The sequence below is a fragment of the Camponotus vicinus genome, unplaced genomic scaffold (assembly GCF_025532165.1).
Source record: "Camponotus vicinus isolate PSW18456_S1 unplaced genomic scaffold, iyCamVici1.0 SCAF_3, whole genome shotgun sequence".
NCBI classification, from domain to species: domain Eukaryota; kingdom Metazoa; phylum Arthropoda; class Insecta; order Hymenoptera; family Formicidae; genus Camponotus; species Camponotus vicinus.
The window spans coordinates 24,462,550-24,477,456 of record NW_028141967.1 but is presented as its reverse complement, the minus strand read 5'-3'; the positions used below and the strand labels follow the sequence as shown (position 1 = coordinate 24,477,456).

Genomic DNA, 14,907 nt, shown 5'->3' with positions numbered 1-14,907 from the left:
CATCTAAATTAAAGTCTAAATTAATGACTATAATTATTAAACACATTTTCGTTATTATTGTAATTAAAGCAAATTGATCATCATTTCTTATATTTTTCAATATTTTGTATTATTATTATCAAATTCATCAACGTTTCTCATACTACATTTTTCTAAAACATCGTAAATTTGTGTAGAAATATGTGATATATTATTGTAATCGTATTGAAGTTATCAACAATCAGTCTTATAGATTTTAATAAAACTATTTTCGTTATTAAAACGTTTATAGGTGTTCGCGAGAATCATCGATGTGCCGCGATAGCGTAGAATTAAGGAAACGTGTACGCGGATAAAGTATTAGTCGCACGTAACGTTATGTAAAAAATGAGTTTATTAAAGAGTCATAAAAATAAAATATAAAAATGAGTATAGAAAATTAAGCGGTGTAACTAAAGCGGTTTTACAGAAGCAGTGGTGAGAAATACACACGGTGTAATTAAGCGGTGAGATGAAATTTCTCAATCTGTTAAACTGAAGCGGTGAGACAAAGAGTATCGAAGCGGTTGAACTAAGATCGAGTGCGAGGCTGGAAAGTTCGACTGACGGTCTACCTGAATTTTTACCACCTTTTATTGAGCGTGATTTCGAGATTGTTTTCCACGTGGACCAATGAATCTTTGTTTTGGCGATAACTTCAGGGCGTCGCGCCTGATAGGCTGCCGATGAGGTTCGACGTGTCGAATTTTCAAAGTTGCTATGCGCGATATGATTTTCAATCAGCTGATTGGCGATCAGCTGATTGCGTAACGCTGTCGCGCATACCCGTGCGTTGCGTTTATTCCATTGACGGTTGACTTTGTTTTGATAAATGTTTTTTTACCTTATTTATTGAATTGAACTCAAAAGCTTTATAATTTATTTAAATACCGATAATATTCATAATGTCATGATAGAATTGATAAGAAAAAAATAAATGTAATTCATTAGAATTTTCTCTGAAACTTTGCATTCCATTGGTACCAAGGTATAGAAATAATAATTCTTTGCAACCCCTACTTTGATTTCAAAAAACATACTATTAGTCATTCTTACAATTCGTTTTTATAATTGATTTATATTTATAATATACTTATATGAATATACTAATGTTTACATGTATTATACATGTAAATCAATTATAAAAACGAATTATAAGAATTTAAACATGCTAATGTTTAACAATGTCACAACTATTTTTCGCATTCTTTGCAAACAATGCACAAACAAAATTTCATAGATATAAAAAAAATAACGAGAAATATTATGTGATTTTGTACATTAGGTAAGATTAACTGAAATAAAAGATAAAAAGTGATTGTAAATTATAATATTTCATATCAGTAATACGATAAATGTAGAAAAATAGTGTGAGCTTATTTTAATCTAATCACCACTCTAAACAAGAATCGACATTGATATTCATACATATAGTATAATATAGGCCAGCAGACCGACTTATCAACGTTCTTTTCTCGTCATTTTTCTATCCTATACAACATGGAGAGAATTGGAGTTTCTGTATGTGATGGTAAGTTGGTTGGTATTGTCAAGAAAGGTGTTTATGGTGGTCGCTATGTTGCCTTCCGTGGAATACCATATGCGAAACCTCCGGTTGGTGAACTCAGATTTAAGGTAAATATATAGCTTATGTAATTTGCAATTAACAATTCTATATTTTTTCTTAAAAACAACTATATTTTTTCTTTACCCCAATTGATTCCTCTCATTTATTTTGTACATAAAAGTATTAAGGTAAGATAATCGAAAAATGAATATTTTACTAGATATTTTATGGTTTATGTAAAATTAAGAAATAATTTCAAGCCTCATAACTCGAAAAGTACTTAATGAAAACTAACTTAATTATAGTGTTTCGGAAAGCTCTCGAGATGAGCTACAAGAATATGCAAAAGCATATAAAGTGTCCCATTTAAAAAGTTGGAGGTGACCTTCACGTGACTTTCAGATGACTCTTTACGGTCAAACTAATAGCACCATCCCCCTCCGAACCATACAACTTTTGTATGAAACATTTTTCTGTATCTCTCTTAGTTTTCCAGATATCCGCCTGGGGCGATTAAAATGCCCCATCCTGTATAAGAAATGATACAAAACAATAAGCGAATTTATTAATAAAAATATTGTTAATAAAATTTTATTAATTTAATTTAATATCCATGAAAGGTCACGATAATTAATCGATTTGATTAATTGATTCGTTTATTGCTTATTCTACTATATGTATAATGTTTCAATACGCTGACTTCAAACGATATACGCATACGATTAATAATTAAAAATAACTGCAGAGGTCGACAATTCTAAAGTTCAATAGATAGTGTTATGTAAACATTACGCATGTAAATGTCCATCTTGTAGAATTATATACGATCTTTGCAAAGTGTATCTCGTATAAAACAAGCTATTTTTAAAATGCACGTGTAACGCACGATACAGGATAACAAAAAATTAATATTTAATTTTGATAGCAAAATTTATTTATATTTGGTGAATATATCAATAATCAATACAAATGTAAAATTTGATATAGTATTATATGCATATTTCTTACAAAGGACAAAAATATTTAATATATTTTATTGGCGACTTCTTTATATAGGATCCTGTACCACCAGAACCATGGTCCGGCAGCAGAGATGCTTCAAAATACAGAAATGTCGCAGTTCAAATATATAATAGAAAAATTATAGGCGATGAAGACTGTCTTTATTTAAATGTATTTACCACAGATATTAAGTCTTTGGAAAAACGTCCTGTGATGGTATGGATATATGGTGGTGGTTTTTATGTCGGTTCCGGTGATTCCTCTATTCATGGTCCGGATTATATTGTCGAAAAGGACGTAGTATTGGTTACCCTAAATTACAGATTAGGTTGTCTAGGTATATTATTACAAATTGACTTGATACACAATAAGTTATGACTTATGTTTAATGCACATATCATTTGCTAATTTCCTATCATAATGAACATTTAGATTAAATATGACGTATCTCAATTTATTTATATATTAATAGTTTTACAGACAACAAATTTCTTCATTCAAAGTCGAATGAAAAGATTTAAATTTATATTTTCGATTTATTGCATGTAGGATCATTTTCTTCGAGAAAGATCTAATATTAACGACAAATAAATATTTATAATAAATCAGTTTGCGCCAATTGTGTATGAAAGCAATATGTTAAAAACTAGCTTATTATTAATTTCATAGATACAAAGTGGAAATTATTTATATATAAATCAATTTAAAAAAAATTTGGTATTTATTTTATTATTAAAATTATAATTTTTGACGTAAATGCAAGATATGCTTATAATAACATAAGCGTATTATTATTAACGAGCATTATTTTTTTCCGAATATTAAGTGGTCATCTAAACATTTCATTTAAATCGATTTTATCAAAGAAAAAGACGTATTACTATACGAATTTTTTTAGGTTTTTTAAATTTATATGATGAAGTAGCAACGGGTAATCAAGGTGTGAAGGACGTGATCTTAGCATTACAATAGGTCCAGAAAAATATATCAGAGTTTGGTGGAGATTCAGAAAATGTCACCATTTTTGGCCAAAGTGCCGGTGGAGTTATAGTACATTGCTTGACTTTATCTCCATTAAGCGAAGGTACATATATTTATCGATACATATACAGAATTATCTGGTATATATACGGATTTCTATTACTTAATTAGATTTATTTATTAATGAAATCAATTTTTGAGATCACTTTTTTCTGTGTTCAACAAAATACATAGTTGACAACACATAAGTTTCAATATTATAAAGAAAACTTCATGAAACTAAGATATGATATGTATATTGATATTATTGATATTATTATAATTGATATTATTATGAAGTAATTAAATTTCGAGTTTTTTAAATTTTAATTTTTATCTTACCTGCAAAAATATATATATTAAAATCTAAAAGTTTATGTAAAATAAAATAATTACTCCAATGTGTTTGCTAAAGAACGATTAAATTCAATCAACTTCAAATTGATGAAAAAGATCAATGATTAAAAAGAATTTACTCTCTAAAATAAATACTATATATTTTTTTTATTAATCAAAGAGAAAAAAATCAAGAAATATTTTTTATGATAACAATTCGTGTACTAAAATTCGATACGATTCTACTTACAGGTTTATTTCATAAAGCGATATCGCAAAGTGGCACTGTTACGTGTCCGTGGGGCTTTACCGAACCGGAATCTTGTTCAACGAATAAAGGCTTCTTGCTTGCCAAGAAACTCGGAAAAGTGACCAAAGAACCGAAGGTTGCTTATGAGTTTCTCAAAACGATCGACGCGAAAAAACTCATAGAAACTGAACAGAAGTTTCTCAAAACAGAAGCAGTAAGTGTAATTTTAAAATTTGATTACGTTTATTTCAATATGGAATTATACGTATATAGATACAGATCTATAGAGAATGTAGGAATAAAATATTTTTCTTTAACCCTTTCGCTCTTCGCTGCGACGAAGTCTAATGCAGAACGCGCGAGAGAAACAGCACATATTTAGCTGTGAGCGTATAAATTGCTTCTTCTTTTAGGAGTGTCTACAATTTCTATTGACTTTTACACCTAGTCTAGATCATGAATCATCAAATCCAGTCTTCCCGGAAGATTTAACAACGATTACTCATCGTGGCGTTAAAATTCCATATCTTCTGGGTTTTACAAGTTGCGAAGGAATTTTTTTTTTACGCAATAATTACGGACGTGAGTATATTTGTTTTTATTCTAGTTTTATGTAATGCAATTACATATATATATATATATATATATATATATATATATATATATTAAAGGTGATTATACAGAGTGTCAGATAAAGAGCGAATATATTTTAATAATAATAATATTTTAATTTTTTGCTAAGAAGTAATTTAGCAACGTTTGCCAAAAGAAAATTTATTTTTAAAATATTAAATTTTAAATATTATTTATACATATGTGTGTGTGTGTGTGTGTGTGTGTGTGTGTGTGTGTGTAATGCAATTTTATATACATATATATATATATATATGTAATTGCATTACACACACACACATATGTATAAATAATATTTAAAATTTAATATTTTAAAAATAAATTTTCTTTGGCAAACGTTGCTAAATTACTTCTTAGCAAAAAATTAAAATATTATTTTTGTTAAAATATATTCGCTCTTTACCTGACACTCTGTATAATCACCTTTAATATGGTTTCAGGCATAAGTGAGAAGGCTCTTAGCCAAACAGATTCTGACTTTAAATTGGCAATATATCCCAGTGTTTTACCTAAACTGCCAAAGATACCAATCACATTATGTCAATTACGGTCTTTATATTTTGGTGACAAAAATATTTCAGAGGAAACAATGACTAATTACGTTAATTTACGCAGCGATATGTTTATTTTGCGTGGTACTATGCAAGTAGTAGATATTCAGATGAATAATGATAATTCTGGAAAGACATATCTGTATCAATTCTCATACGAGAGCGAAAGCTCATTCATGAGGCAAATTCTCAATATGGATTTTCCAGGTACAGACGCTAATAAGTTTAAAATGCTAATAAACTTAATATATGAGACTCTTTAATGTTGAACTTTATAAACTATTATCAAAGCACATCTTATAATTTATTTTGTGTACTAATATCTCTAAAGAAAGGCAAATATTATAGCCTTGACTTTTTATAAGTATTTCTTATTCAGAACTTGTGTGTTACATAAAAGGAACAAAAGGAACGTACGAGATCTAACTTCTACAATATAACGATAACAATATATTGATAATAGTAATTATGTGGGACAGACTAGCAAGCAACTACGTACCAGAATTAACGAGCATCGTTGTCACATTAAACGCAATACTAACACTCAATCAGTTATCACTAACTATAGATTGAATTTCGACCATGATATTAATTGGGAGGAATGTTAAAATTTTAGACCAGGAGCCTTTCTTGAGCAAAAGACTAATTTCCGAAATGTTATTTATTAAGAGACAAAACAATGGTAAATTTGCAGACGGATACCGAACGTTTACCCGAAATTTATTTAAACATTGTTAATAATTTACCAAAAATTTAATAGTTCTATCTCTTGTACCATATTTGAATTTTTGTGACTTTGCGCATGTGTATATTTATATATTATTATTGACTCGCTCTGCCTCCTTTATAAAGTAGCCTCGTTACGTCTCGAGGACTAGTCAAAATTTTTGTCGTTGAGATGATGGTCGATCTCTCTTCACCATTATTGTCTGCCAATGTTTTCGATGTCTGGAAGTAAGTGAATTTTTTAGCGTTCCTTTATACAGTTTTAACTCCGTAATTTTTTAATTTTTTAGAACTATTATTTATTTATTTTTCTACATTTAGTCTACTTATTTATCCTAATTTATTTAAGTTATTTTATTAATTTAAATTGTTGTTCGGTTTGATGTTATTTATTTACTGAAAGATTCGGATTGTTTAAATTGCAGACATCGTCAAAACAACAATGAGACACCGCATCATTCAACTGTAACGTTTTTTTAGACAGCACACTTATGCTTGACTCCAAATGTGTAATATTATTTCATTACTTAGTTCGTTTAAATTTGCGCTGAAGATGACCCAAAAATAGGGTCGAAACGTTCGTAATCCATTCAAATGTATATTTATTATATGTATGTTTTTATATGATTGTCTTTTGTACAATAAATAACGGTGTAATAATTCGACACTAGACTCGCATTGCCACTTATACCAATTTATACTTTTGATAATAGTAATGTTGCAATCTACACTCGATATCCATTAACTATACCTTAACGATCTTTTATCATCCTATTATAGCAGTGTGAATTAAACATCTATCAAATCCCCCACTTTGATCACTCTGTAATTTGTCGCAATCTCAACTTTTCAACATGCTTATTCATCATATAAGATAATGGCTTTGTAAAGATATCCGCCACATTATCGCCAGATGAGATATATTTTAATTCAATTAAATCATCCTCATGCATTTCTCTAATAATATGATAGGCTATGTCGTTATGTTTTGTACGTGATCTCTCTATTTTATTTCTTGTAAAATCAATTGCCGATTTGTTGTCATATCTGATGACATATGGCTTACAGGGCACTTCTGTTTTCTGTGCTAATACATTGAATATCATATTCAACCATATAACTTCTTTTACAGCTACTTCCGCAACATATTCAGCCTCCATAATACATGTCGAAATTGACTTATGTTTATTAGACTTTCATATTATTGGGTTTCCGCTTAGAAATACTGTCATGCCACTATAGGAGTGTTTATCATCTATATCTACACTCCATCGTATCCATCAACTACACCTTAACGATCTTTTATCATCCTATTATTGCAGGTGGATCAAACATCTATCATAAACGAATGCACTCATACTGTAATTAAAATGGTATCACTAAGTAACAGTATTTCTACATTATAAGCAAGCGAGAATATGTGATTTCGTTTGAAAATATTTTTATTTAAAAACTATATTTTTTTCTATCAATTTTAATGTCTATTTTTTTCATTTAAAATAATAAATATAAATTTAGAATAAAAAATATATATTTGTATTATATATTTGTATTATATATTTGTGTTTCTTAATAATTTACTGTATTACAACATGTTGCAGGTGTGTCTCATGGCGAAGAAGTGTGTTACTTGTTTTATCCTGATATAATAAAAGAATTAGGTTTATCAGTACCCGCGTCTTATTCGGAGGATTATAAGATGATAAATCGTTTAACGCAGATGTGGACAGATTTTGCTAAAACAGGGTACTATAAACATGATATTTTATGTGATTTTACAGTGGTTTATTATAATAATTAATTTTCAATTTATTTCCAGGAATCCAACACCCGCGATTACGGATTTGACTCCAATTAAGTGGACACCGTTAAAGCATACTGGAAATGTGTACGATTATTTAGACATTGATATTGAACCTCGAATGAAAACCCTCCGTAAGGGAGAGCAGCGCTGGGACTGGGAGAATATGGAAAACATAAGCTATGATCATTCTGTTTACAAAATTTAATCAGCAATAAAAAATTGATTTTTTAGTATACACATACACACACATTTTACGATAATAAATAAATTTTTTCTGCATTTTTTTGGAATTAAAATTATATTTGCGTCACAATGTAATGCCTCAGTTGCTTATGAAGATAATCAAAAATAATATTATTAATTCGGAAAGCTTTAGAAGTTAAAAAATGTGTAGCTTTATTTTGTAAGTCAGTTTTTATCGTCAGAGCATTAGTCCAATAACTGTCAAATTTATAAATCCATAAAAATAGAAACTTTTTTGGCAAACATTATTTATTATTAAAATTTGAAAAATGATAGATAATTATATCCATATTTTCATTAAATTGTAGATTATTTAAATAACGCAAATACCTCTTTTCTTTCTATTCAATAAAAAATTAGTTTTTTCTAGATAAGATTACGAAATGTTTGAGTACAATAAGATCATCTGAAAAAAAGTGTGTTAAAGATAATCACAATATAAAATTTAACGAAAATAAAGTTCAATTATTTTCTTAAAGAAAAAATTTCATTTTCGTATAAAAATTTTGTACAAGTAACTCGTAAGCTTAATTTATTTGAATATCGATAATATTCACAACGTCATGATAGAAAAGATAAGAAAAAAATCAATGTAATTCATTAGAATTACATTGCATTGCATTAGTACCAAGGTATAGAAATTGTAATTCTCTGCAAACCCTATTTTGTTTCCAAAAGAACATAGTATTATTCATTCTTATAACTCGTTTTTATAATTGATTAATATTTATAATACATATGAATATACTAACGTGTATTATAAATGTATTATACATGTATTATAAATGTATTATATATGTATTTTAAATGTAAATCAATTATAAAAACGAATTTTAAGAATTTAAACATGCTAATGCATGTTTAAACATGTCATAACTATTTTTAGCATTCTTTGAAAACAATACACAAACAAAATTTTATAGTTATGAAAAAAGTAACGAGAACTACTATGTGATTTTGTGCATTAGGTAAGATTAACCGAAATAAAAGTTAAAAAATGATTGTAAATTATAATGCTTCATATCAGTAATACGATAAATGTAAAAAACGAGCGAACTTATTTTAATCTAATCCCCATTCTAAATGAGAATCGACATTTACATTGATACATATAGTTGTATAATATAAGCTAGCAGACCGACTTATCAACGTTCTTTTCTCGTCATTTTTCTATCCTATACAACATGGAGAGAATTGGAGTTTCTGTATGTGATGGTAAGTTGGTTGGTATTGTCAAGAAAGGTGTTTATGGTGGTCGCTACGTTGCCTTCCGTGGAATACCATATGCGAAACCTCCGGTTGGTGAACTCAGGTTTAAGGTAAATATACACCTTTCTCAGTTATCGCGATCGATTTTATACGGTGTTCATTTTAGTCTTTATCGTTAGTTTTTTATTTAATTTAATTATTTTCTTACAAAATAATTGCAATTAAAAAAATACAAAGGATCAAGATCAGTTAAAAGATAATTGATAATGATCATTGAATGTTCATTGATAAAACTGTCTAGTTGGGTCTAGCATATTGTGCGATTGTTATATTTTTTCTTCTATTATTTTATAGAAGTAAAAGAAATTATAAATTATTATGTACATCTATGTTATTTACATAAATATTTTTAATTAGATATTAAAAAATATTACAAAAAAATAATAAAGAATGTATGTTATTATTTCTTAATTTTTAACGGCAATCACATGAAGAAAGGATTTGTTTAAAGAATATGTGACAAAGAGAGAGAGAGAGAGAGAGAGATTTTTTTATTGTAGAAAATAATTGAAATATATAAGAAATGTAGATAGTACAAAACAGTAAGCGAATTTATATCAATAAAATTTTTTAATATCCACATTTAAAAATTTAATTTCATTTCCACGAAAGAGTTCGATAATTAATTGATTCGCTTATTGCTTATTCTACTATACAGGGTGTCCAATTTTAATCTATCATCCCTAGTAACTTTGCAGGGAGCGGTCGTAAAGAAAAATGTTTTAGACAAAAGTTGCTTGGTTCGAAGGGAGACATAAGATGATGCCGTTACATACGCTCTTTGCAAAATATATCTCGTTTAAAACAAGTTATTTTTGTAACGCACGATGAAACACGATAGCAAAAAATTAATATTTAATTTTGATAGCAAAATTTGTTCATATTTGAGGAACACAATAGTCAATACAAAATGTAAAATTTGATAGAGTATTATATGCGTATTTCTTATTAGGACATAATATTTGGTATATTTCATTGGCGACTTCTTTATAGGATCCTGTACCACCAGAACCATGGTCCGGCAGCAGAGATGCTTCAAAATACGGAAATATCGCAATTCAAATAAATAATAGAAAAATTATAGGCGACGAAGATTGTCTTTATTTAAATGTATTTACCACAGATATTAAGTCTTTGGAAAAACGCTCTGTGATGGTATGGATACATGGTGGTGGTTTTAGTAACGGTTCCGGTGGTTCATCTATGCATGGTCCCGATTACATTGTTGAAAAGGACATAGTATTGGTTACTCTAAATTACAGATTAGGCGTTCTAGGTATATTATTACTAATTAACTTGATACGCAATGAGTTATGACCTATGTTTAATGCGTATATCATTTGCTTATTTCCTCTCATAATGAACATTTAGATTAAATATGGCGTATTTCAAATTATTTACATATTAATACTTTTACAGACAACAAATTCCTTCATTCAAACTCGTATAAAAAAATTAAACTCGTAAAAGATTTAAATTTATATTTTTTACTCATATTTTTACTCTTTATAAACTCGTATAAAAAATTTAAATCTATATTTTCGATTTATTGTATGTAGGATTATTTTCTTCGAGAAAGATCCAATATTAAGGACGAATAAATATTTATAATAAATGGGTTTGCGCCAATTGTGTACGAAAGCAATATGTTAAAAATTAGCGTATTATTAATTTAATAAATACAAAGTGAAAATTATTTATATAAATATATTATAAATCAATTTAAAAAAATTTGGTACATATCTTATCTTATTAAAGTTATAATTTTTGACGTGAAGATGCAAGATATGTTTATAATGACATAAGCGTATTATTATTAACGAGCATTATTTTTTTCCGAATTTATTAAGTCTAAACATTTCATTTAAATCGATTTTATTAAGGAACAAGACGTATTACTATATGAATTTCTTTAGGTTTTTTGAATTTATATGATGAAGTAGCAACGGGAAATCAAGGTCTGAAGGATGTGATCTTGGCATTACAATGGGTCCAGAAAAATATATCAGAGTTTGGTGGAGATTCAGAAAATGTTACCATTTTTGGCGGAAGCGCCGGTGCAGCCATAGTACATTATTTGACTTTATCTCCATTAACCGAAGGTGCATATATTTATCGATGCATACACAGAATTATCTGGCATATATACGGAATTCTATTACTTAATCAGATTTATTAACTAATTTGAAATTAATTTTTTCAAATTCATTTTCTGTGTTCAACAAAAACATATGCTCCAAAAATATAAAGAAAACTTCATGAAACTAAGATATCCATATATATATATATATATATATATATATATATATATATATATATAAAACACATCCATTTTTTTTAATTAATTTCAAATTGATATTATTATGAGATAATTAAAAATTTCAATTTTTTAAAATTTTAATTTTTATCTTAACTATAAAAATATACGTTAAAATCTAAAAAATTATATAAAATAAAATAATTACTACACGCGTTCGCTAAAAAAAAAACGGTTAAACTCCATCAACTTCAAATTGACGAAAAAGATCAAAGATTAAAAAAATTAATTTATTCTCTAAAATAATGATTGTATATTTCTTTTATTAATCAAAGAGAAAGAAGCAAGAAATATTTTTTCATGACAACAAATCGTGTACTAAAAATCCTCAATTTGAATCTACTTACAGGTTTATTTCATAAAGCGATATCGCAAAGTGGCACTGCTATGTGTCCGTGGACCTTTACCGAACCGGAATCTTGTTTAACGAATAAAGGCTTCTTGCTTGCCAAGAAACTCGGAAAAGTGACCGAAGATCCGAAGGATGTCTACGAGTTTCTCAAGACGATCGACGCGAAGAAACTCGTAGAAACTGAGAAGTTTCTCGCGACAGAAGAAGTAAGTGTATCTTATAAAATCTAATTCCGTCTATTTCAATATGGAATTATACGTGTATACAGATCTATACACAATTTATTGTACGAATAAAATATTTTTTCATTCATTAATAACATCTTTTTCGAAGGAGCGTCGACAATTTCTCCTGATTTTCACACCTTCTCTGGATCACGAATCATCAAATCCAGTCTTCCCGGACGATCTAATGACGCTTATACATCGTGGTGTTAAAGTGCCATATCTCCTGGGTTTTACAAATTGCGAGGGATCTTTTCTCTTAAAGAGTATCTTATACGAACGTGAGTATATTTTTATTTTACCCTCATTAAATATATCTGTAATGTTTTGTCGCATAATTTTTTGTAAACGGTCTTCCATTAAGAATACAACATTGGTATTATATATGTATACAAATGATATTTTAAATTTAATATTTTAAAAATAAATTTTCGTTGTGTATGTGGCAAACATTGCAAAATTATCCCATAACGGAAAAAATTTGTTAAAATATTATTCGCTCTTTATGTGATACTCACTGTATAGTATAATCAATACAATAACAAAATGATTTCAGACATAACTAAGGAGGCTCTCAGCCAAGTAGATTCTGACTTCAAATTGGCAATATATCCCAGAGTTTTAGCTACACTGCCAAAGATACCAATCACATTATGTCAATTACGATCTTTATATTTTGGTGACAAAAATATTTCAGAGGAAGCAGTGGCTAATTACATTAATTTACTCAGCGATATATTTTTTTTTCGCGGTATTATGCAAGCAGCGGATATTCAAATGAATAATGACAATTCTGGAAAGACATATCTGTATCAATTCTCATACGAAAGCGAAACCTCACTCATGAAGAAAATTTTCAATATTGACTTTCCAGGTACAGACGTTAATAAGTTTAAAATGGTAATGAACTTAATATCAGACTCTTTAATGTTGAACTGTATATATAATGTTGTATAATGTTGAACAGTATATGCGAATGCATTTATACTGTAATTAAAATGCTATTTCTGAGTAACATTTCTACATTATACTTAAAAAAAAATGTGTGTGAGTTCATTTTAAAATATTTTTTTTTAAAACTATATTTTTTCTAAGAATTTTAATATTTTTTTCCATTTAAAAATAATAAATATAAATTTAGATTAAAAATTATATATTTGTTTTTAATTAATTTACCTTATTATAACATTTTGCAGGTGTATCTCATGGCGAAGAAATCAGTTACTTGTTTTATCCTAATATAATAAAAGAATTGGGTTTATCAGTACCCGCGCCTGATTCGGAGGATTATAAGATGATAAATCGTTTAACGCAGATGTGGACAGATTTTGCTAAAACAGGGTACTATAAACTTGATATTTTTATGTGATTTTACAGTGATTTATTGTAATAATTAATTTTCAATTTATTTCCAGGAATCCAACACCCGTGATTACGGATTTGACTCCAATTAAATGGACACCGTTAAAGCATGCTGAAAATGTGTACGATTATTTAGACATTGATATTGAACCTCGGATGAAAGTCCTCCATAAAGGGGAGCAGCGCTGGGACTGGGAGAATATAAAACATAAGCTATAATCATTCTGTTTACAAAATTTAATTAGCAATAAAAAATTGATTTTTTAGTATACAGATACTCTCATATTTTACGATAATAAATATATTTTTTCCTCGTTTCTTTTGTACTTCAAATTATATTTGCGTCACAATGTAATGAGTCAGTTGCTTATGAAGATAATCAAAAATAATATTATTAATTCAGAGTGGTTTAGAAGTTAAAAATGTGGATAGCTTTATTTTGTAAGTTAGTTTTTATCGTCAGGACATTAGTCCAATAATTGTCAAATTTATGGATCCTTAAAAATAGAAAATTTTTTGCAAACATTATGTTATTAATTAACATTATTTGTTATTTGTTATTATTTGTAATTAATAAAATTTGAAAAATTTTAGATATCCATATTTACACTACATTCATATATGCACTATATCCATATTTTTATTAAATTGTAGATTATTTAAATAACGCAAATATTTCTTTTCTCTATCTAATAATAAATGAAATTTTTTCCGGTACAAGATTACGAAATTTTTGAATACAATAAGGTCATCTGGGAAAAGAATATATTAAGAATCACAATATAAAATTTAACGAGAAATAAAAAAATATATAAACATATTCAACGGAATAATGCAAAATAATATATAATTAGCAATATAGATTTAATAATCAATAATTTTTCTTTCTATATACGTAGTGAACATCGATCAGAAGGAATCAATTGCGTGAATATTCGCACTACGTCTTATTGCATTTTAAATTTAATTTAAGCAGTGTTAACATTTGACTCTTTATAAAATCAATCAAATCTATTGATCACGAGATTGGAATATCATGCCTAGAGTATTATGAAATAATAAATATGCTTTACGAGTGTCTCGCACCAAGTTCATGCGAAGCATTATAGCGAGGCACACTTCGTTTATCTATACGCCAGTCGGGCAGTTGAAAGTAACTCAGATTACCGGATTTCAATAACGGCTGAACGGATCGAATTCTTACTAGATTTAATCGATAGAGCGAGTTTGAGT

General features: G+C 28.0%; 2 protein-coding genes and 1 pseudogene across 9 annotated transcripts in view; 2 read left to right on the top strand and 1 right to left on the bottom strand.

Annotated features, from left to right (window-relative positions):
* The window catches only part of Dh31-r (Diuretic hormone 31 Receptor), a 151,750-nt gene that overhangs the window by 52,417 nt on the left and 84,426 nt on the right, over positions 1–14,907 (bottom strand). The gene's annotated exons all lie outside the window — the stretch shown is intronic.
* On the top strand, positions 1,471–8,353 carry LOC145967892 (juvenile hormone esterase-like; annotated as a pseudogene). Its single transcript, XR_014437601.1, has 8 exons — positions 1,471–1,653; positions 2,642–2,924; positions 3,486–3,671; positions 4,196–4,407; positions 4,607–4,775; positions 5,267–5,584; positions 7,705–7,849; positions 7,923–8,353. The product of XR_014437601.1 is annotated as a juvenile hormone esterase-like (transcript).
* Positions 9,310–13,945, top strand: LOC145967895 (juvenile hormone esterase-like). The gene is made up of 8 exons (XM_083092974.1): positions 9,310–9,469; positions 10,413–10,695; positions 11,336–11,521; positions 12,086–12,294; positions 12,422–12,593; positions 12,869–13,186; positions 13,509–13,653; positions 13,728–13,945. The coding sequence occupies exons 1-8, from the start codon at positions 9,335–9,337 to the stop codon at positions 13,891–13,893; spliced, it is 1,614 nt and encodes a 537-aa protein (XP_082949100.1). The 5' UTR covers positions 9,310–9,334; the 3' UTR covers positions 13,894–13,945.